The 25,073-nt window shown below is 35.9% G+C and overlaps 1 protein-coding gene across 1 annotated transcript in view; it reads left to right on the top strand.

Moving 5' to 3' along the window:
* KLHL4 (kelch like family member 4) overlaps positions 1 to 25,073 on the top strand; it is a 132,552-nt gene that overhangs the window by 93,391 nt on the left and 14,088 nt on the right. Inside the window, exons 2-6 of the mRNA XM_049872709.1 lie at positions 4,264 to 4,431; positions 4,879 to 5,015; positions 16,404 to 16,600; positions 20,565 to 20,777; positions 23,673 to 23,859. Of these exons, the coding sequence (XP_049728666.1) occupies positions 4,264 to 4,431; positions 4,879 to 5,015; positions 16,404 to 16,600; positions 20,565 to 20,777; positions 23,673 to 23,859 (902 nt within the window). The remainder of the gene's footprint in view (positions 1 to 4,263; positions 4,432 to 4,878; positions 5,016 to 16,403; positions 16,601 to 20,564; positions 20,778 to 23,672; positions 23,860 to 25,073) is intronic.

The following is a 25,073-nucleotide window of genomic DNA, read 5'->3' as shown; positions in this document are numbered from 1 at the left end:
AATGGCAGGTTTTTTTTTTACATACGTATTTGCCACATTAAAAAACCAAAAGAAAAGAAAGCCTTATGTCATGGAGGACAAAAGAAATATTCCAAAAAATAAGAATGATAAAAATAAAAAGTTGCATAAAGTAGTAACACCAATGAACATTAACTGTCATTACTCTTAATTGCCAAAGTGGCAGCGGTGGGGTAAATTGCAGCTAGAGTGCTCTCCTCATCTTGTCATACTTGGCCATCCTTAGAGAATAGCTGCATCCCACACCATCAATGGAGGTGGGGAATAACATTTAAATCCGTATCTATGGTGCAATTACTACAACAAATGAAAAACTCCCTTCTTTCCATTGGTGTGCTAACAAATTAGTTCTCCTCAAGCGTGGTTTTTCTCATTTAATATGTGATACAATTTATTTAAAACCATTTCCCCTTCTCTGACATGAAGTACAACAGTTTTATGTGTGTTTTCTTTGTTACTAAACTGAATATCTTAAAAAAAAATGACACACCACTTCACACCCACTAGGATGGCTATTATAAGAAACAGGGAAAATCACAATAAAAAGTGTTGGTGAGGATGTGGAAAAATTGTAACTCTCGTGCATTGCTGATGGGAATGTAAAATGGTGCAGCTACCATACAAAATAGCCTGGCAGTTCCTCAAAAAGTTAAGCATAGAATTACCGTATAACCCAGTAATCCCACTCCTAAAGTATATAATCAAAAGAATTTAAAAGCATGCATTCAAATAGATATTTGTACACAATGTTCACTACAGCATTATTCACAATATCTGAAAGGTGGGAAAAAACCCCAAGTGTCCATTAACAGATAAACAGATACGCAAAAGTGGTTACCAGGGACGGGGAGAAGGGGGTAGGGGGTTGGGGTTTTTTGCCTATGGAGTGTTGAGTTTCTGTTTGGGGTAATGAAAAACTTTTTCTCCAATACTTTATTGTGGTAAACACATACGTAACAAAATATTTGTCACTTCAACATTTTTCATATCTACAATTCAGTGACATTGATTACATTTATCATCTTGTTCAATCATCACTATTACCCATTTCCAAAGTTTTCCATCACCTAAACAGAAGCTCAGTGTCCCCAAAAACTTTTTTGGAAGTAGACAGTAGTGATGGTTGAACAACATGGTGAATGTAATTAATGTCACTGAATTGTACATTTAAAAATGGTTAAAAAGGAAAATTTTTCGTTACCTATATTTTACAATAAAATTTTAGAAAAATAAAGTGACTTGCCCAGGATCACTTTTTTGTTGTTGTTAGGTGCCTTCGAGTTGGTTGCAACTCATAGCGACCCTGTGTACAACAGAACGAAACACTGTCCAGTCCTGCGCCATCGTCACAATCGTTGTTATGCTTGAGCTCATTGTTGGAACCACTGTGTCAGTCCACGTAGTTGAGGGTCTTCCTCTTTTTTGCTCACCTTCTGCTTTTCTAAGTATGATGTCCTTCTCTAGGGACTGATCCCTCCTGATAACATGTCCAAAGTATGTCAGACGTAGTTTCACCATCCTTGCTTCTTAGAAGCATTCTGGCTGTAGTTCTTCCGACACAGATTTGTTCATTCTTTTGGCAGTCCATAGTATATTCAGTATTCTTTCACCAACACTGTAATTCAAAGGTGTCAGTTCTTCTTGAGTCTTCCTTATTCATTGTCCAGCTTTCCCATGCATATGAGGCGATTGAAAACACCATAGCTTAGGTCAGGCACACCTTCGTTTTCAAGGTGACACCTTTGCTTTTTAACACTTGAAAGAGGTCTTTTGCATCAGATTTACCCGATGCAATGTGTCATTTGATTTCTTGACTCTGCTTCCCTGGGTGTTGACTGTGGATCCAAGCAAAATGAAATCCTTGACAACTTCAGTCTTTTCTCCATCCATCATGATGTCGCTCATTGATCCAGTTGTGAGGATTTTTGTTTTATGTTGAGGTGTAATCCATACTGCAGGCTGCGGTCTTTGATCTTCATTAGTAAGTGCTTCAAGTCCTCTTCACTTTTAGCAAGCAAGGTTGTGTCATCTGCATAATGCAGGTTGTTAATGAGTCTTCCTGCAATCCTGATGTTCCATTCTTCTTCATATAGTCCAGTTTCTTGGATTATTTGCTCAGCATACAGATTGAATAAGTATGGTGAAAGGATCCAACCCTGATGACACCTTTCCTGACGTTAAACTACACAGTATCCCCGTGTTCTGTTCTTACGACTGCCTCTTGATCTATGTATAGGTTCCTCAGGAGCACAATTAAGTGTTCTGAAATTCCCATTCTTCAACATGTTACCCATAATTTGTTATGATCCACACAGTCAAATGCCTTAGCATAGTCAGTAAAGCACAGGTAAACATCTTTCTGGTGTTCTCTGCTGTCAGCCAGGATCTATCTGACATCAGCAGTGATATCAGATCACTTATCTAGTAAGTAATAAGGGCTGGAACTGACTACATGTATTGTTGGTGGTGGTGGTTTGCCTGTTTGTTTTGTGTTTTCATCTTTTACCTAAATGATGACCAAGAGAGATTATATTCTTTGTTTTATTTTTATGTCTTTAGATTCGTAAGTCTGTTATATTTTGGATGCTTCATTTTGATCTAGCCATATTTCTTGAAGTACTAATTTCTTATTTCTTTATTTTGACATTAGCATTCCATCTGTCTTTTGAAATCTTAAATTTGTGTGATTCATATTTATAGGATTTTAAAATTAGAAACCTTAAATCTGCACTTAAATTTTAAAAATATTGTAAATATATAATAAATTTACTATGTCCCTGTAAACACATCCCAAAATAGTTAGCAATTGAAGACACTTCTTTTTTAATCTTATCCTCAGCCAAGATAGGCTGAAGAAAATCCACAGAATAAAAGCTTTCCTGGCCACAATTTCCCAAAACACACTCCTCCTTTAGAATACCCCATCTCAAATGCATGGTGGAGTAGACATGAAGATACCTAAATTATTAGACATTGAGTGTTCAATTGACTCAATTAACATGAAGTCAGTCTGCACTTCAGCAGAGGAAAGGTTAGGATAAGTGACCTAAGTAAAACCTAAATGCTTCATAGTCTGTGGTGCCAAGGGATTGTTCCTTTCCACTAAACAAGAGTGTATCTGAAGAGAGGTAGCATTCTTCATTGAGCATCAATACAAAATTGAGACTGAAGATCCCAAAGAGTTTTTAAAAAATTAGAAGAATCAGAGATGAATCATTTATTTGAAGTAGACAAAGACTAATGTCTTTCTGGATCAACTGTCTTCAAAGAAACACAGGCTGAGTTGGGAATACGAAACCAAACCAAATTGGTTGCCGTCGAGTCGATTCCAACTCATAGTGGCCTTACAAGCAGAGTAGAACTGCCCCGTAGGGCTTCCAAGGAGCAGCTGGTGGGTTTGAACTGCCGACCCTTTGGTTAGCAGCCTAGTTCTTAACCACTGCACCACCAGGGCTCTTAGTTGGGGAGGGGGGAACTTAAAAACTAATCCGAACAGGTTGTTGAAAAATGATGCTGGAAGAAACATGAGAGACTTAGATAAGATCTGTAAAGCATTTAAGTATGATTATCAGATCATCAAATTTTTAATCTTCTACTCATTGCAAGCCTCTATGTACTTGAGTTGGTATCTAAATTTTAGCATTTTGTGATCCTGAAAATAATATATAGACAGCTTTCATTATTGTAAGTTATATTTACGTCAATATTAAAAAAAATAAAAGACAGAAGCGTATATAGTTTATTGATAGAATTTCCATATTGAAAAAAATTGTTATGGACCTCTCAGGCTTGGATTTTTCAAAAAATATTTCTGATGTGAAATGAGTGCCCCATGGGTAAGCTTCAGGACATAGTCAAATTTGACAAGTGTTTTGAATCAGGTCTAAAGATTCCATGCCTAATGGCATAATTGTGATACTCATAAGAATGAAAGAAAGGGGATGATATTTTAAACTTTGTGCATATACCACTTGCCACTAGCTCTGCAGATGAACCATAAATAGATATGTTTCCATTCCAGCTGTAAATACTAACCATGACTCTTCACTTTAACCAGTGTTTAGGTAGCAACCATAGTGAAATATTTAAGATCGGAGGGTAAATTTTAAATTTACTTTAATTCAACATACTTATTTTACAAGTTGGTGTGCCTAATTTTCCACAGGACATTTGGAAACTCACTAGGAAAAAAATTCCAATTTTTACAAATGTGATAAACCATTTTCTCACTCTTCCCCCTTTCAGATTAGATACATGCCATCCTGAAGAAATGAATGTTGGCAGATCTGAGGAGTATTTTCATGCTGTAAACCATGCAGAGAAAACTCTCCATAAAATGGGGAATTACTTGAAAGAGAAACAACTGTGCGATGTGCTACTTATTGCTGGAGACCTTCGAATACCAGCCCACCGGTAAGTGTCCTTTTGCAATCATAATATTTGCTGGGTATAACAGGTATGAATGAGAGAGAGAAGGTATTCTATTTACTTCTTTTATTAGCAACAACAACAACAGTAATTAGTGCATTGATTACAATTGGGAACATTGGGGGGAATAAATTTTTATTGTCCTAAATTAAAAATGCATTAGCATATACGATCTAATTTTGTGTTCAATATTTAGAAGACTCAAACTTTGGAGAGTCCGATGAAAGAAAACCAGCACAGAAAAACCCTCTAAAAGAAAATCAGTTTACTAAATTTATCATTCTAATTTCACTACACTTTAAAAGTCGCGTTTACTAAACTAAAATTTTTATGCAGAAAACTGACTTACCATTGTTATAAATTTACTGAATATATTTCATATTTTTCAATGAGATTATGAACTAAGTTCCTCTGAAACACTTTGGTTTCCAGGTTGGTTCTCAGTGCAGTGTCTGATTATTTTGCTGCAATGTTTACTAACGATGTGCTTGAAGCCAAACAAGAAGAGGTCAAGATGGAGGGAGTGGATCCAAATGCACTTAATTCGTTGGTGCAGTATGCTTACACAGGTATGTGTTTGACATGCGTTAACTCATTCAATCCTCAAAATAACCCTAGATTATATAAACCACACTACGATTATCTCCACGTTACAAATGAAGAACCTGAAGTATAGTCCAGTTAAATAACTTTCCAAAGGTAGTAAAATACAGAATCAGGGTTTAAACCCAATAGTATAAAACAGCAATGGATAAAATAATATGCAAAACGATTTTGACCATGAGAACAGAGAGCTATTTTAACACAAAGATATAAGAACATGTCTCTATGGAATAATGTGAGCACATTCTTGTTTGGAAAAAAATAAAGTGAAAGTGAGATCTTCCAATTCTACATTAGAGGCTTAGTCTCTTCAGTATCTTTTTTTGGAATAATTAAGTCATATTTACTCAAACTATAAAAGGTAACAGGATGAGTTTGGGAGCTAAAACGATATTCTGATTTTTTCCCAGGAACGATATTTCATCTCCATGGTCTTGAAGTATTCCAATATACTTATTTGCTTATATATGTTTAATCTCTTCTAAAGAGTAAAAGCTTACCTCTTATATTTCTCTCTAGTGCAGTGGTCTTCAAATATTTTTGTTTGCATTGTATCTAATTTCATGAAACTATGTATTCCACTTATATTTTTCTATTAGCAGCTAAAATTTTTTCATTATAATTTTAAATACTTGTAAAGGATATAATTTTCAGCATTTTGTAAATGATATCTTTTGAAATGCACTGTTGCATTTCCATTTTAAATATAACCAACAAAATGTAAGCATTGTAACAATTTGATACTAGCTATAGTCCATTTTAAAACTATATGAACATGACAGTTCCTCAGACAGTTAAACTGTACAGTTACCATGTATCCCAACAATTCACTACTAGGCATAGACTTAATAGAATTGAAAGCACATGTCCGTGCAAAAATGTGTAAATGAATGTTTATGGCAGCGTTATTCATAATACCCCAAAAGTAGAGACAATTCAAATATTCATCAACTGATGAACGGATTAACAAAATGTGATAAAGCCATACAATGAAATGCTAAAAAAAAAGAAAACCCGTTGCCATTGAGTCGATTCCAACTCATAGTGACCCTATAGGACACTGTTGGATTCTAACTGCCGACCTTTTGGCTAGCAGCTGAACGCTTAACCACTGTGCCACTAGGGATCCAATGGGATATTATTTGACCATAAAAAGAGATGAAGCACTTATGCATATTACAATATGAATGAAACTTAAAAAAATTATGCTAAGTGAAGGGAATGAGTCACAAAATACAATTTATATGATTTCATTTATATGAAATGCTCAGAATAGGCAAATCAATAGTGACAGAAAGTAGATTAGTAGTTTTGTAGGTGTAGGGTCGTTAGGGGGAATGCAGAGGAATTGCTAATGTGCACAGAGTATTTTTTTAATTGTGCTTTTTTATTTAACATGAAAGTTTACAGCTCAAGTTAATTTCTCATTCAAAAATTTATACACATATTGTTCTGTGAGGTTGGTTGTAATCCCCACAATGTAACAACACGATCCTCCTTTCCCCCTCGGGTTGCCTGTGTCCATTTGTCGAGTTCCTGCCCTTTGCTGCCTTTTCATCCTGCTTTTGGAAAGAAGCTGCCCATTTGGTCTCATATATTTGATTGAACTAAGAAGCACATTCCCAGTGTGTATTAATTTCTTTGTTTTATAGGTTTATCTAAAATTTGTCTGAAAAGTGGGGTTTGGGAATGGGTTTCAGTTCTGGGTTAGCAGAGTGTTTGGAGGCCATAGTTTTGGGGGTTCCTCTAGTCTCTGTCAGACCAGTAAGTCTGGTCTTTTTTTGTGAAATTGAATTCTGTTTTACATTTTTCTCTTGCTTTGTCTGGGACTCTGTTGTGATCTCTGTCAGAGTGGTCATTGATTGTAGCTGGGCATCATCTAGTTCTTCTGGTCTCAGGCGGGTGGGGATTCTGGTTCATGTGGTCTTTTAGTCCTTAGGACTATTGTTTTCCTCATGTCATTGGTTTTCTTAATTCTCCTTTCCTGTGATTGGAAAGGGACCAATAGATGTATCTTAGATGGTCACTCACAAGCTTTTAAGACCCCAGATGTTGCTCACCAAAGTGGGATGTAGAACATTTTCTTTATGAACTATGTTATACCAATTGACCTAGATGTCCACTGATATTATGGTCCCCAAGCCTCAGCTACTGATTCCGACAAAGTGTTTGGATGTGTGTAGGAAACTTCTGTGCTTTTGCTTTGGTCCAGTTGTGCTGACTTCCTCTGGGTTGTGTGTTGTCCTTCCCTTCACTGAAGTTGATATTTGTCTACTAATCTATTTAGTGATTTCCACTCCCTTTCCCTCCCCACCCTCGTAACCGTCAAAGGATGTTTTTTTCCTGTGTGTAAACATTTTCTTGAGTTCCAGTAATAGTGGCCTCATACAATATTTGTCCTTTTGTGACTGACTTATTTCACGCAATATAATACCCTCCAGATTCATCCATGTTGTGAAATGTTTCTTGGACTCATCATTGTTCTTTTTCATTGCACAGTATTCCATTGTGTGTATGTACCATAATTTGTTTATTTGTTCATCTGTTGATGGGCATTTTGTTTGTTTCCATCTTTTTGCTATTGTGACTAGTGCTGCAATGAACATGGAGGTGCATGTGTCTATTTGTTTGACGGCCCTTCTCTATGATATATTCCTAGGAATGGGATTTCTGGATCATATGGTATTTCTGTTTGAAGCTTTTTAAGGAAGCACCGTACCGTTTTCCAAAGTGACTGTACCATTTTACATTCCCAATAGCAGTTCATAAGAGTTCCAGTCTTGGTACAACCTCTCCAACATTTGTTATTTTCTGGTTTTTGGAATAATGCCAGTATTGCCAGGGTGAGATGGTATCTCAATGTAGTTTTGATACGCATTTGTCTAGTGGATAATGATTGCAAACATTTCCTTATGTGTCTGTTAGCCACCTGAATGCCTTCTTTCGTGAAGTGTCTGTTCATATCTTTTGCCCATTTTTTAATTGGATTATTTGTCCTTTTTGTTGTAGAGATGTTGCAGTGTCTTGTAGATTTTAGAGATTAAACCCTTGTTGGGTATGTTGTAGTCAAATTTTTTTCCCAGTCTGTGGGATCTGTTTTTATTCTTTTGATGAAGTCTTTCGATGAGCATAAGTGTTTGATTTTTAGGAGCTCCCAGTTATCTAGTTTCCCAGTTATCTAGTATTTGTGCATTGTTACTTATGATTTGTATCATATTTATGTCATGTATTTTTTTTTTTTTATTATTAGGGCCCCTAGCATTGCCCCTGTTTTTTCCTCCATGATCTTTATCTTTTAGATTTTGTATTTTGGTCTTTGATTTATTTTGAGTTAGTTTTTGTGTATGGTGTGAGGTATGGGTCCTGTTTCACTTTTTTACAGATGGACATCCAGTTATGTCACCACTGTTTGATAAACAGGGTGTCTTTTCTCCACTTAACAGACTTTGGGCCTTTGTCAACTATCAGCTGTTCAAGGATGGATTTGCATCTAGGTTCTCAGTACTGTTCCCTTGGTCTGTGGGTCTGTTGTTGTATCAGTACCAGGGTGTTTTGACTACCATGGCTGTATAATAGGTTCTAAAATCAAGTAATGTGAGGCCTCCCACTTTGTTCTTCAGTAATGCTTTTCTTATCTGGGGCCTCTCCCCTTTCCATATAAAGTTGGTGATTTGTTTCTCCATATCATTAAAGAATGCTGTTGGAATTTGGATTGGGATTGCATTGTATCTGTAGATCGCTTTGGGAAGGATTGACATTTTCACAATGTTGAGTCTTCCTGTCCATGAACATGGTATGTTTTTCCACTTATGTAGGTCTCTTTTGGTTTCTTACAGTAGTGTTTTGTAGTTTTCTTTGTATAGATCTTTTATGTTCCTTGTTAGATTAATTCCTGTGTACTTTATCTTCTTGGGGGCTATTGTAAATGGTATTCATTTGGTGATTTCCTTTTTGAAGTTGTCTTTGTTGCTGTAGAGGAAACCTACTGATATTTGTATGCTAATCTTGTATCCTGCTACTTTGCTGAAATCTATTTGTTTCAGTAGCTTTCTTGTGGATTCTTCTGTGTATAAGATGTTATCATCTGCAAATAGGGATAGTTTTACCTCTTCCTTACCAATTTGGGTGCCCTTTATTTCTTTTTCTTGCCTTATTACTCTAGCTAGGACTTGCAGCACAATGCTGAATAAGAGTGGTGATAAAGGGCATGCTTGTCTGGTTCCTGTTCTCAAGGGGAATGTTTTCAGTCTGTCTTCATCTAGAATGTCTTTGGCTGTTTGCACTGTATAAATGTTCTTTATTAAGTTGAGGAATTTCCCCTCTATTCCTAATTTGGAAACCCTGGTGGCGTAGTGGTTAAGAGCTGCGGTTGCTAACCAAGAGGTCAGCAGCTCGAATCTGCCAGGCACTCCTTGGAAACTCTATGGGGCAGTTCTGTTCTGCCCTATAGGGTCACTATGAGTCGGAATCGATGCAGTGGCACTGGGTTTTTTTTTTTTTTTATTCCTAATTTGCTGAGAGTTTTTATCATGAATGAGTGCTGGACTTTTGTCAAATGCCTTTCCTGCATCCATTGATAAGATCGTGTGGTCCTTTTGTTTTATTTATATGGTGGATCACATTGATTGATCTTCTAATATTGAACCATCCCTGCATACCTGGTGTGAATCCCACTTGGTCATGATATATTATTTTTTTGATATGCTCGTAAACTCTATTGGCTAGAATTTTGTTGATAATTTTTGTGTCTTTATTCATGAAGAATATTGGTCCATAGTTTTCTTTTTTTGTGGTGTCTTTGCCTGGCTTGGTATCAGGGTTATGCTGGCTTCATAGAATGAGTTCAGGAGTATCCTTTCGTTTTCTATTGCTCTCAAGCAGCTTTAATAGTATTGGTGTTAACTCTTCTCTGAGAGTTTGGTAGAATTCTCCAGTGAAACCATCCAGGCCAGAACTTTTTATTGGGAGGGAGTTTTTTTATTGCCTCTTCAGTCTCTTCTTTTGTTATGTGTTAGTTTAGTTTTTCTACCTCAGTTTGTGTTAGTTTAGGTAGGTAGTGTGTTTCTAGAAATTTTTCCATTTTCTCTAGACTTCCGAATTTGTTGGAGTACAATCTTTTATAGTATTCTGTTATGATCCTTTTTATTTCAGTTGGGTCTGTTGTGATATCACCCGCTCATTTCTTATTTGGGTTATTTGCTTCATCTCCTGTTTTTCTTTTGTCATTTTGGCCAGTGGCTAGTTGTTTCTGCTGATCTTTTCAAAGATCCAGCTTTTGGTGTTGTTGACTCTTTCAATTGTTTTTCTGTTCTCTATTTCGGTTATTTCTGCTCTAATCTTCATTATTTTCTTTCTTCTGGTGCCTAGGGGCTTCTTTTGCTGCTCTCTTTCTATTTGGTTGAGTGTAGGGTTGATGTTTTGACTTTTGTCCCTTTCTTCTTTTTTGACTTTTGAGTTTATTGTTATAAATTGACCTCTAAGCATTGCTTTTGCTGTGTCCTGAACATTTTGGTAAGATGTGTTTTCATTCTCATTTGATTCTATGATTTTTTTTTTTATTCCATCCTTGATTTCTTCCATTACCCAGTAGTTTTTAAGTAAGGTGTTGTTCAGTTTCCATGCATTTGATTTTTCTTTCCTTGCCCCTTCTGTTACTGATTTCTGCTCTTACGGCATTATGATCAGAGAAAATACTTAGTATTATTTCAATGTTTTGGATTTTGTTAAAGCTTTCTTTGTGGCCTAAAATGTGGTCTATTCTGAAGAATGTTCTATATGCATTGGAAAAGAATGCATACTTTGAGGCTGTTGGGTGAAGTGTTCTGTATATGTCTATGAGCTTGAGTTGGCTGATCTTTAGATCTTCTGTATCAATTTTATTGAGTTTCTAGATGTTCTGTCCTTCACCGAAAGTGGTGCATTGAAGTCTCCTGCTATTATTGTGGAACTGTCTATTTCTCTTTTCAATGCTGTTAGAGTTTGTTTTATGTATTTTGGAGCCCTGTCATTGCATGTGTATATATTTATTAAAGTTACATTCTCTTGGTATAATTGACCCTTTAATCATTATATTGTGTTCTTCCTTATCTTTTATGGTGGACTTTGCTTTAAAGTCTGTTTTATCAGAGATTAATATTGCCACTTCTGGTTTTTTTTTTTTTTTTTTTTTTGGTTGTTTGCTTGATAATTTTTTTCCATCCTTCGAGTTTTAATCTTTTTATGTTTTTGTGTCTAAGGTGTGTCTCTTGTAGACAGCATATAGTAGATATATCATGTTTTTTTAATCCGTTGTGCCACTTCTCTCTTTACTGGTGCATTTACGCTATTTACTGTGTAATTACTTATAGGTATGAGTTTACTGCTGTCATTTTGATGTATTTCTTATGTGTCTGTGAGTGTGTGGTGTTGACATTTTCTTTGTTCCACTTAATTTTCTATGCTGAGTTCTTTTTTATGTATTTTCTTTTCATCCCTTTTATTATTGTTGATTTTATGTTTACAGAGTGTTTATGTTTTTCTTCTTTTTTTATTTTGATGGGTAGGTTTGTTAACTTCCTTTGTGGTTACTTTGGAATTTACGTTTATTTTTCCAAGTTTAAGCCAGTCTTTTATTTCTTGATAGTGCCTTGACTTCCTCTCCATATGGAAGTTCTATGACTACACTGCTTATTCCCTCTTTTTTGTTTTGATGTTGCCATCATTTACATATTGATGTCTCTGGTTCCCTATTTTCAGTCTTTTAGCTTTGATTTGTTTTTATGAATTCCATCTCTAGATTGATAACTGCTTGATCTGTCCTGTGTCCTAGTCTTGAATTGTTGTCTGATGTTGTTGGTTCTTTAACCAGAGGACTCCCTTTAATATTTCTTATGGTTTTGGTCTGGTTTTTATAAATTCCCTTATTTTCTGTTTATCTGGAAATGACCTAATTTCACCATCATATTTGAGAGACAGTTTTGCTGGATATATAATTCTTGGCTGACAATTTTTTTTTTCCCTTCACGGATTTACATGTCATCCCATTGTCTTCTTGCCTGCATGGTTTCTGCTTAGTAATCTGAGCTTAGTCTTATTTGTTCACCTTTGTAGGTGACTTTTCATTTATTTCTGACTCTCTTAGGATTCTTTGTCTTCGGTTTTGCAAATCTGATTTTGATATGTCTTGGTGAATTTCTTTGGGGGTCTGTCATGTATGGGGTTTGTCGAAATTCTTGTGTAGATATCTTCCTGTCTTTCATGTTATTAGGGAAATTTTCTGCCAGCAAATCAACAGTTTTCTCTGTTTTCTGTTATCCTCCCCTGTTCTGGTACTCTGATCACTCATAAGTTTTTTCTCCTGATAGTGTCTTACATAATTGTTAGGCTTTCTTCATTATTTTTTTTTCATTCTTTTTTTCTGATTTTTCTTCAAACAAGTTGGTGTCAAGGAATTTATCTTCAATCTCACTAATTCTGACTTCACTTGTCTCTATTTTGCTCATATCACCTTGTATTGAATTGTCTAATTCTGAAATTTTATTGTTAGTTTTTTTTGATTTCTAGTTGCTGTCTCTGTATGGTTTCTAAAAAAAAAAATGGTTTCTAAAAAATATTCTGTCATTTTGTTCTTGTATTATTTTCCTGAATTATTCTGTTGCTTTGTCTGTGTATTCCTTGGCTTGGTCTTAGTTTTGCCTGATCCCCTCCCTGATCTCTTGAAGAGCTCTGTATATTAGTCTTTGGAATTCTTTATCAGATAGTCCCATTGTCTTATTTTCCTCTGGAAGGTTTTCCAGTTCTTTATTTTGGTTGCTTGCTGGAGCCATCTTGTTATGATTCTTCATGTGATTTGATGTTGACTGTTGTCTCCAAGGCATCAATAAGTTATTGTATTTATTTATTTTTATTTACTGCATCCTGTATTTTTGTTTAATTTTGTTTTGTTATGTCCAGTAGGCTGTGCATGTGTGCTGATTAGTTGTTAGTGTCATTTTAGCTCACAAGTCCTGTCTCCAGGTGGTCAGAGCAGCTACTAGGTATGTAAGCCCAGTAGTCTGTTCACCATTCTTGTGTGGGCGTGGTGGTTCAGGGAGCAGATATTCTGGTCACTGATCACCAATTTTGTGGTGTGGAGACTCTTGCCTACAATCCTAGGTATGCAGGGCTGCATGGGGGTATTCGGAGCAGCCACAGGTCTCTGGTTGCAGGCAGGGTGCTGTTGGCTGCTCCCAGATGCCTAGTTGGAGGGCGTGTCCCTATCTGCTAGAACACATAGCAGAGAGGGTAGTACAGCCAGGCCTTATGTACCTGGTGCTGTTGGCTAGAGGGATTGAGAGTCACCACTAATTCTCAGGCCACTGTCTTGGGCAGCTAGATAGAGTGGGTGGTACTGCCAGCCCTCTGGCCCCTAGTGTAGGTGGATGAGACCCCTTTTTAGGGGATGAAGCAGTATCGAATGTCACAAATCTGTAGCTCCACTTTGGCTGTGGCAGGTGAAAATGGGCTTCAGGTAGATGCCCTGCCTGTTTCATGTTAATGAGGGCATGCAATATTATATCAGCCCATAAGGCACTGGGGCGGGGATGAAGGGCACTACAAGTCCGTGGACCCCCTATGCTAGTGGCTGGGTGAAGGGGCAGAGCTTCTAGACCTGCTGTGTGTTCCCAGGTTGGGGGCATGACACTGCTGAATGCTGCTGGACTGGTGTTGGAGTGAGGTGGGGGGTGGGTGAGGGGAAGGGAGTGCTTCTCAGATGTGGAGCTCTGGTAGGGGGAGGAGTTATGGTGTCAGCATGAGTGGTGAGTTGGGAGCTTTCATTAAACTTTTGCAGGTCTGGTGTCACTCCCGTTTGGTTCTGGAGGTGCGTGCATTTTTGCTGCCGCTTGGCTGTGCCAGATGAAGTATGCCTTGGCTTGGGATGTTGTTGCTTGCCTTAGCCCATGCGTGCTGTGCAGACTCAGGTAGCAGGACACTGGTGATCCCACTATCTGTAGTTCCCCATTTCTGCTGCTTTTGAATTTTCTCTCCTTCCTACCTGCTGCTCAGTCTGATTCTTCAGCTTTGTCTTTTATGATTGGGGTTTCTAGATTGTCATATACATTTGATTCAGTTGTTTTTTCAGGTCTTTGTTGTAAGAGAGATGACAGGAAGCATCTGATTATTCCACCATCTTGGCCCTGCATCCACGGCACAGAATTTCTATTTGGGGTAATGAAAATGTTCTGGAATTAAATAGTTGTAATATTTGTACAACTTTGTGAATATGCTAAAAAACACTGAATAGAAGGGCAAATTTTTATTGTATGTGAATTATCTCTGAAAAGAGAGAAAGAGGAATGGGAGGAGAAGAATTGATGTCGCTGAGTATATATGGATATAGAAGTATACATACAAATTTTTATTTCACACTTTCCCTTACTCCCCAGCCCCATAATACAGCATAGTAAGATTTTGTGTAGATGAGGGGTGTGGCTTAATTTTATAAGAGAAAGGCGATTGTGAAATGGACTGTGGGAAAGAAGAACTTGTGTGATGACACCTGTTTTTCGAGCAAACCATTTTTAAGGAAGTGTACATATGGAATTTGAAGTTCTGAAAATATGTTACGAAAAAAATATATATATATTTGCCTTATAAAGGTTTTATGTACTTCTGGTGTACATAGTGTACATAGTACATCCAATGGGGGCAGTTCTACTCTGTCCTATAGGGTCACTGTGGTTGGAACTGACTCAATGACAGTGAGTTTGGTTTTTTCTTTTTTTTGGTTTAGTGGTATGCATACTCCTATTTGAAGAACACTGTTCTAACAAAATAACTTACAAATTTCACTTTTTCTCACCCCCTCCCTTCAGTACCCACTGTTCTGACAAGAATTTCAAACAAAAAATTTCCCTAATGTTCTAAAATTTCTACAGACTTCCTTATATCATAGGGTGGAATAGAACTTTCTTTAATCTTCATAAAGACTTCTGTTATCTTTTCAAGGCTTTCAAGGATTTTATTTCTCCTACATGCTGCATTTTAACCTATTCCTATAAAACATCTTTTGTTCTCAATCAACCTTTTCTTCTAATCATGTGTATACCAAGATAATTCAGCCAGCTGGCTAGTCTTTTCTTTTTCTCTTTAATGAGGTAAAACCTGCACCCAGCTAGAAACAGCCTTTCTTAAGCATTTTCATAACTGAATACACTATAATATATGGATTCCTTTATAGTGTATCCTAAACCTTTATGATTGAAGTATTCCTATTAATGACTATTCTTCTTAATAACCAGGCCAAATTTCAATGTCTATAGTAGGTTGAATCTTTAGATCCGAATGTGAGAATAGTTCATACTTCTCTGGGTCTCATGAGATATGGGCAGCACTCTGTCTTCAAAATCCAGGACAAGAAACAACACAGGAATGTCTGCTGGTGGAAAGATCGGACCCCTTTACAACAAATTTTACAGATTGAACTAAGTATAGAGAATATCACAGTATGTATTACTGTTTTCTGTATGGTTATGCAACCATATAGGATCCATATTAAGGTATTTTACAAGTCAAGAATATAAAAGAATAGTTTATATGAGCCATATGAAACATCATTCTTTATAACTTTTATATATAACATTGCTAAATAATAAAAAATATAGAAAAGTAACTTACTCTGTTTACAATAGTTCATCAATAATACTTGCTGTAAAAATAATAAAATATATTAATAGAAAATAGCTTAAATTACTTCCGATCTTTTTTTTTTTAGACTTTTTTTTTTTAATGCAGACTTTTTAAGCAGAGCCTGATTCTCATATCTAGGAAAATGATCATATAAGCAGTTCTTCTTTTGTGGACTCCAGGACACGTTTTCTTCCTTTTGTTATGGTGCCGGGGTCAATTCCAGGCATAATATTTGGGCAAAGACATCCTAACCAGCTAATAAATGTAGATGGAGAAATGGACATATAAGTTCAATGCTATTCTTAGTCACCAAGATGTTTAAAAAAAAAAAAAAAAAGATGCTTAGCTCCGCACAAATGACAGTTTCCTTTATGATCCTTATACAGTATAATATAGTGCTCCTTGAGTCATAACGTAAACAGTTTTTGATATAAGATTTAACTGCTGTTTTTGTTTCCAATGGCAGTGTTCATTGTTCATTTGCTGCAGTTCTTTTTGGTAATCTAGCCTAGCTCTCCTCAGCCACCTGATTAGTGTTTATACCCTGGCTCCCTTGTGTAAGTCAGCCTCGAGAGGTGTACCAAGAGAGGGTGCATTAGAAAATATAGCCTTAGTAGAGAGCAAAGTTGAAAACCACAACTAGCTAGCACATTTGTGTATTACTTTACGGAACATATAATCATTCTTTACTTTTTCAAACCACCTAGGTGTCCTGCAATTGAAAGAAGAAACTATTGAAAGTTTGCTGGCTGCAGCTTGTCTACTGCAGCTGACTCAAGTCATTGAAGTCTGTAGCAATTTTCTCATAAAGCAGCTCCATCCTTCAAACTGCTTAGGGATTCGATCCTTTGGAGATGCCCAGGGCTGCATGGAGCTCCTGAAGGTGGCACATAAATACACAATGGTAAAATAAATTGATTCAAATTATCTTGTAGTAATAGGATATTAACACAATATCTAACTTACTGATTATTTAACATATATGTGTATATATATACTTTTCAAAGTAAGACTATATTATGTCAAGATAAAACTAATAAACAACATAAATTTATACAACCTAGCAAATGACTTGCATAGAATATATATTGGATACAAATATTTGTCTGGTTGAGCTGTACTCAAACAAGTTTCTCATTTTGGGAACTCAGAGGTTTAATTTTAATTAATTTTATGTCTCAAATTTTGTATTCATAGCTAGGGAGGATGAAAATTTTGCCATAAGATAAATTATGAAAATGAGTATTTGAAGTCAAATTAATAGAATCAAGAAAATATTAATTCCATGATGTTTTTTTGTGTTGTTAGAATTTCTATTTGTAAAATTATACAAATTAAGATTCCTAGTGAAAGTTAAATGTTATTCAGTAAGGAACAATACTATTACTAGTAGATTGATATTAACTGGAAGAGTTTAAGAACTACCAAATTAGTAAATCAGACAATTTTATTGAACGGATTTCTTGTGTCTCAATAAAAAGTGTACTTTAGTTAAAAACAATTGACAGTTCCGTCCTTTAATTTATACTAACTCAAAACCCCTCTCAATTCCATTAGAAATTATAATAAATGAGCATGTTTGTATGTGGTAATTCTTTAAAAGTTGCATAGGATAAAACCATCTTTAGTCAAGTGTCTGAAAGTCAAATGAAATATAGACTCTTTTTTTTTTAGAGAGATAAGAAAAATTAGACACGGAAATATTAAATAAACCCTACTGTAAGTGCTAATGTTTCCCTGATGCAAAGAAGAAAGTAAATTTGTTAAACCTCTGAAGCTTGGGAAGGCACACGAGGTCAATCTTTCCGTGAAACTGAATCAAAACAAATATTTCAAACTAATAAAATCGCTCCACATATTTTTTAAGATTAAAAAACAAAAAGCAAATGCACAGAAGTGACAATAGAGAATTGTACCCAAAAATAGTAAGCAAAACCAGCCTTACAGTTTTGGAACTGAGATGCATATAAGTAAAGAGTATTTTTCTAGAACTTTATACAGAACTTAACATTGTCAAGTCTCTAAAATTTGAATTTTCTAAGTTTCTTGTGAAACTTCCCCCTCCTCCTACCCGAAGTCATTGTTCAAATTTGAAATTCCAAACCTATTGGTGAAACAATACTACTATGTGGAGAATCACATTATAATGGATTGGCATTTTAAATCATGTCATTCTGTTATGCTATTTATATCACTGTGTCCTAAATACAGATGTCATATAATCTAAAGAAACAGCAGTTATATAGTTCAAAGGTTAATCCTACCACAAAAGCCAAGCATGAACACTTCCTGTTAAATTACTTAAAGTCTTGAACTAAGTATTAACAGTTTCCTGACTGGTATCTTACTCTTGCAGACAAAACACATTCTGATAAACAGCTTGAATTATTTTTGTAGCTCAAAATGAACTTGTCTTCCTTTTCCTATTATGTGACCAAAACTGAGTGTTAATGCAGGATGTGCATAAAAACACGATACTGCTGTCTCCTTTAATCCTCCATCTTCAGTCATGTTAGTATCTATTATGAATGCAGTTAAAATAGGCAAATTTCTTGTTATTATAATGCTTTCGTAATACTGGATTACAGTATTAGAAAGTAATTTTAATGTCTAAGAATAATGTTAAACACGTTTAGGTATTAAATTATAATCATGTAAATTTAAATCTTCTGAATCAATGAAGCATTCAGTAAGTAGCCTATATTCGTTTAATTAGATTGATAGCAATACAAATGTCAATTAAAAAATGATTAGCAAGCCCACGGCACAAAAGAAGATTCTTGGAAGTAAGTATACAAAGTGTTTACCTTGAAATTAGGAACAAAATAATTCCAAAGTAAAACAATTTAAAATTAGTTTTAAGCATAACTAGTTATTTATCTACAGTACTGGATACTGCAGTGCCACATGTACTTTGAGCCAATAAATTTATTTTTTATTTAAAGTAATGTACTGCATTGTCCAGTAATTTTCAATAGTCTCATCAGGTAGCGACGGCACTGGGTTTTTTTGGTGGGTCTCATCAGGTGGCAACTCTGCAACCATAACAAACTCAATCAGCACTGTAAATTCTGGGTATATCTAGATATGACCACAATATCAAATATTTTTAGTCATTTCTTAACTCTTTCAAATGCATAATCAATTTCATGGACTATGTTCTGATCCACATTAGCCTTTGAGTATTGTACACTGAGTCAGTCTCTTTCTTTCTTCCTTCTTTCTTTTCTCTCTCTCTCTCACTTTATTTTTTGTTTTCTGTTCTTTCATTGAGGAGTGGATAGAAAGGACAGTATGTGTGATCTGGATATGGGACTTTTCATAATATTACCACAGCTTCAGAGTTTACATATAATACAAGTAATAGTAACTATAAATTTCATTAAAAATTATGTCATTTGTGAGAGGCAGTTGCAGTATTGCACAAATCTCAGTAGACATTATGTCAGAAGACTTAGGTTTGAGTTCACACATTGCCACTTACTACCTAATAGACTAGACAATTCATATAGCCTGTTTTATAATCATAATAATTCCACCTCCTCACAAGGTAAAGGTGGTGATGGCTTAATACTTGTGACAGAATTCTGTAATGTGTGAAGTGCTGTACAAGTGTAATATATTAGTAGTAGTACTGTCATCATTTTTTGCTACAAGTGAGAAGGTTTTCAACCAGGGGCACCTGCTACATTAAGAACATTTCTCTCCCGATTGCTTGTCTTAGTCACGAGAATGTTCTTTGCCTAAATAGGCAAGTTGGTTTGGAACTTATGTCATCACAGCTTCCTGATGATCTGGTAGGTCAATCAGCCTTGATGATTATCATATAAATTATTTTTATTTTAGGATTATTCAGTTCTATAATGACTAATCTCAAAGTAGAGGTGAGGAGTTATGTGATTTCTCTAGACCTCCCCCAATTTATTCAGAGGCTGTCTTAAGCTGCTTCTAGAATATGTTTATTGTGCAAACATAAGTTGCCACGTAGATATGTTTATTTCCATTTCAGAAGTATATTTTATTGTGTAGGTCCTCACTATGAAAAATGTTGAAAAAGGTAATTGTGTTGTCAAAGAAAGAATATATACTATGTATAAAATGGAGAAATACAGTAGTGTTTTGAAGAAAAAACAGAGCTCCTTAAAATTTCGTAATTGACCAAATATGAGGTATACTATATAAAAGTTGAAAGACAGCTTCTCACTCTCCCAAAAACAAACAAAAAAGACAAACTTCATAGGAGTCCTTTTTATATTATACTGAATCTGTAGATTTTTATCCATTGTAAAAGGATACTTTGCCCTCCTCACTCAATAGATCATGTTTTTCCAAAAAAGGAAATATTTTTTCATTAATCTCTTCCAATATTTAGGTATCTGGGAACCAGATGAGCACCACTCTCATCTCGAAGGGGTTCTGTCTGTTGCCTTGAATGCACAGCCCTAGCTAACACTCCCAGGCCTTCAAAATAGCCTCTACCTTGAAAACTTTCAGTCTTGCTCTGAGGGTTTTTGGCTGAAGACCAAGTTAACATTAGCCAGCACTGGAATCATGAGCTGTTGTTGTCACATTCAATGGCAGGGAGGGAAAACACTGCTATAATAAGCTGAAGCTTCTCCCCTCATGTGAAGCAGTTAGGGGCTTTCTTTGTGTTCAATAAATAATTCCCAGTGGACTCATTTGACTTAGTTTCAGAGGGCTCCTCACCTCCTGCTGTTACGGGTAGCAATAGCATCTATTTGTAATAAATGGATATATCTGCCTCTCTGGCCTTTTCTGAAGTTTATCTAGTAAAATACTTTGATGAGTTTATTTTGTTAAGACATTTCTGAAGTACCAAGTCTCAGTAGAAGACCTTTCTTTTCTAGGAACACTTCATCGAGGTAATAAAGAACCAAGAATTCCTTCTGCTTCCAGCTAATGAAATTTCAAAGCTTCTGTGCAGTGATGACATTAATGTACCCAATGAAGAAACCATTTTCGATGCTCTAATGCAGTGGGTGGGACATGATGTGCAGGCTAGGCAAAAAGACCTGGCGATGCTGCTTTCTTACATCAGGCTGCCATTACTTTCACCACAGGTATGGAAATTTACTCAGGTAAAGTAAATCATAGTTCTAAACTACCACTAGGCACTAATCTAAATCCTTATTTTATTCAGAGGATTAGTTGTAATTGGAGTAAACAGGGTTTGTTTCCCAGAAGGATATATCCAGCTTTCAATTAGTGGTAATTAACAGAGAAAGAGGAAACGCGGATTAAAAAAAAAATAATACATATAATTGCTAAACTTCAGAATACTCATTAGTGTTAGTTTGTTTCCTTTCTCACCAAATAGCATTTTATAACAAGCAGAAAAAATGACTAACCCTTTTTCTTCCCCTTCCCACCTTCTAGGTGGGCTCTCATAATCAGTAAGCCTCCTAGAGGAGACCCTAGGAAGGAGTCAGTTCCAGGATAATACCTACTAAGTAGCATACTATAATCATTTCACATACACTAGTGCATCACTATAATGACATCTTCATTGCTCATGCTGAGGATTACGGTAAAGATGATTATATACAGACACTCATGTACAAAATTCATGATTGACCCTCCTCATACTCAGTTTTGAAGCCGTGGTGGTACAGTGGTTAAGAACTCGGCTGCTAATCAAAAGGTTGGCAGTTCGAATCCACCAGTCACTCCTTGGAAACCCTGTGGGGCACTTCTGCACTGTTCTGTAGGGTCACTGTGAGTCAGAATCGACTCAACAGCAACAGGTTTATACTGAATTTTATAGTATGTGTAGGTTCGTAAAGCTGGAGTATAGTCCCACTACTATATAAATATGTTGCACATACGCATTTTATATTTACTGAGCCTGTGGCTACTAAAGGGGAAACCCTCATGGCGTAGTGGTTAAGAGCTATGTCTGCTAACCAAAAGGCTGGCAGTTCAAATCTACCACATGCTCCTCGGAAACTCTACAGGGAAGTTCTACTCTGTCCTATAGGGTCACTATGAGTCGGAATCAACTCTGCGGCAACGGGATGATGATGATGATGTAGCTAAAGTCATCAGACATTGTCACATCAGGACAGAAGGGCCATGTCTGACCTTAATGGATCAGTAGTTTCATAGACATTAAAATTAATGATTTTTCAACAGCATTACTAATTAAAAATTAACATTGAAAAAATAGATTGTTAATGTGCTAACAGTTTTTCCCATATTTTTCATTTTAGCTGTTAATTAAATCAGATGGAGTTAAATATTTGCTGTTAATAATCTATATGCAACAAAAGAACATTGAGTGTCATCCTGAGTATAGTAAATTGATCCAAAGGTCAAGGCAGTAGTAGCACCAAAAAGAAAAATGTTAACATGAATGTGTAACTTTATATCTGCAGTTCTAAACCTGGAATTGATGGATGAGCTTCAGAATCTGTAGAAAATTGTATGTTTGTATGTATGTACATTTATGTGTGCTCTTCTGGAGAGAAGATCTGTATCATTCACTTATCAGATTCTCTAAGGCAGAGCTATTCAGAATATCCCTGGACCAGCAACATCGCCATCACCTGGGAGCTTGTTACAAATGTGATTTCTTAGGTCAATGAATCTGTGTTTTAACGAGTTATCCACATGTTTCTTATATATGCTAAAGTTTGAGATGCATTGGCCTAAGGGATCAGAGATCCTTAAATTTACAGTACCTTAAGTCTGTATGACATTCCTTCAGCAAAGTGCTTAGTTTGAATTCCTCTTACTTTATCCAGCGCAGAAACAGAGCCAGTGATGCCTTCACATCCCACTACTGAGTATGCCTTATGCTCAGAATGTGGACTGTGTGAACCTTTCGTGGAGATGGTAGTGGTGGGGAATAGCATGTAGAATATATAGACTTTCTGATAAAATACAAAAGTGACCGTAAAAGTATATTTTATAATTAAACTATATGTAGAAGATAGTTATGAATCTCTGAAGAAAACGTTTGGGGCCGGGGCGGGGGGTGGGAGGGGAGGGGAAGGACATTACATAGCCCGGTTCTCAAACCTTTTTCCAGCAGCACATACATTCAGGATATTCCTAGGGTCTCATCAGCTAAGTCAAAGCAGTGATCCACCGTAGATTACAGGTGGGGTGATAACAAAGTTGGGGTTAACTAGTGCAGAGCAAGAAACTTTAGGTAAGTTTTACAGATTGATTAGCATCTCCATGCCACTGACCTACTTGCTATACCTCCCCTGTGTCCTGTGATACAGAGGACCTAAAAATCTAAGAAACCAATCTAATCTGACCCTTAAAAACATTCTGAAAGAAACGCTGACTTCCTTCCAAATCCTCTCAGGAAAAAATACCTTACCTAGCTTTTTATCCTATTCAGTTAAGGTTTTATCGTCTGCCAGGTAATGATGGAGTCGCTATGAGTTGATTGATCATCTGTTTTTGCACATGTGTTAGCTAGTTACTTGTGCATGTACCTTAACCCAATTAAAAACCACTTGCTTTCAGGATACCCTACATGCGTAATTTAATGATAAAAGATGCAGTCCTATGGGTGATATTATTTTAACTGGGCATGTTTGGACCACTGCAAAGAAAAAAATTCACAAAGAAGGTGGATAGCTACATGCAGTAGACTGGGAGATTCTCGCTTTATGCAGACTTAGCCATTCTCTTTGACCGCTTTCAGTAACACTTTTCATGAGTTCTTTTTCATCCTCATTCTTTCAGATTGTATGTGTACATATTCAAAAGACAAATTATATATCAGTAAAATAGATCTGCACACATCATTAACTATGACTATGAGGCTTTTAGCCCTTTAAAAATGTGAAGTGAAAATAAAGGTCTCTTACTAAGTAATTTAAAATATTAAATAATAAAACTTCTGCATTTGAATTAGTTCCAGTTTTCTTAAAAGCTATATAAACAAATGTAGGTTCTTTCTAATGGTGGACTGGTAGACATGCATCATTATTTTGCAGTTACTGGCCGATCTTGAAAACAGCTCCATGTTTGCTGGTGATCTTGAATGTCAAAAGCTTCTGATGGAAGCTATGAAGTATCATCTCTTACCTGAAAGAAGACCTATGATGCAAAGCCCTCGGACCAAACCTAGAAAATCAACTGTGGGGGCGCTCTATGCTGTGGGAGGAATGGATGCTATGAAAGGTAATAGGAACAAATTAATTAATTTTAGAAAGTGTCTTCTTTCAGAAAAAGGAAGTATATTAAGAAAAAAAAATTAACAACATTCTCCAAATTATGAGGGTGTAATAAAGGCATGTTTAAATAAGTGCATCTAAAACTAATTTTCACAAATAGGGTACTCTGTAATTTTGTGACCTCATTTCTTACATTATGGAATTTAACCCTTTCATTATTGTTGCCTAAACTCTTAACAAGCACTTTTATTTTATGGAAGCAGTTTTTTATTTTGGCTATTAGATTTGCAGTATTAAATATTTTCAGAGAAAACTTACTAAAGGTTTATTATAAATGGAAGGAACGGATTACTCCAAATTTGTTTTTTGACAGGAACAGTAAAATGTCCTGCAGCATCTTGCTGTCAGTTTCCTTAGATGCTCAAAGGCCAATTACAAAGAATCTTAAAGGGTTGATCTTGAGATCCATAATTCAAACTTGGAACAAAATAATGACTTTAAATAAGAATGTCATCAGAGAGAATAGGGAAAAGTTTCTGGAGCCATCATCGTTAGCCTGGATCTCTCTTTGAATCCAGTTTTCTGTAGCCCTGCCTCTCGATCACTGATTTCTCAGTCTGTGGACCCATGTTGCTAAAAAAAAATGAGAAAATACTTTTTTAATCAAGAGTTGGCTATATAGGAAATAAAATCCACCAACTTAAAGTTTGGCATATCTTATATAGATATTTCATTTAACACCTTGTAGAAAATGATGTAAAGGTCAAAGTTTTGTGCTACTGAAAATCTATTCTTCATTTGATATGTATAACTGGAAATCAGGTACATAGGAAATAGGCCAACTAATCATATACCTACAGAACAAGAGTTTGGGAATGTAGTTATTTGCAAACCTGTAGGATTACTTCACAGAATTAGCATTTTTTAGAAAATAATATGGGATGCTATAATTAATTTAAGCCTATCAACTTTCTGTTTTATTACATTTTGTTGACTAGAATGAATATTAATAGAATTTTAGGAAGTTTCTTTTTTGGTATTTAAATTAAAAAAAAAAAAAAGCTGCCCTCAAGTTGATTCCAACTCATGGCAACCCCAGGTGTTGCAGAGTAGAACTGGACTCCATAGGGTTTTCATGGCTGTGACCTTTTGGAAGCAGATTGCCAGGCCTTTCTTCCAAGGCATCTCTGGATGGGTTTGAACTGCTAACCTTTCAGTTAA

Source organism: Elephas maximus, chromosome X (genome assembly GCF_024166365.1).
Source record: "Elephas maximus indicus isolate mEleMax1 chromosome X, mEleMax1 primary haplotype, whole genome shotgun sequence".
NCBI classification, from domain to species: Eukaryota; Metazoa; Chordata; class Mammalia; order Proboscidea; family Elephantidae; genus Elephas; species Elephas maximus.
The sequence above is the reverse complement of the archived record's forward strand: the minus strand, read 5'-3'. Positions and strand labels throughout refer to the sequence as shown.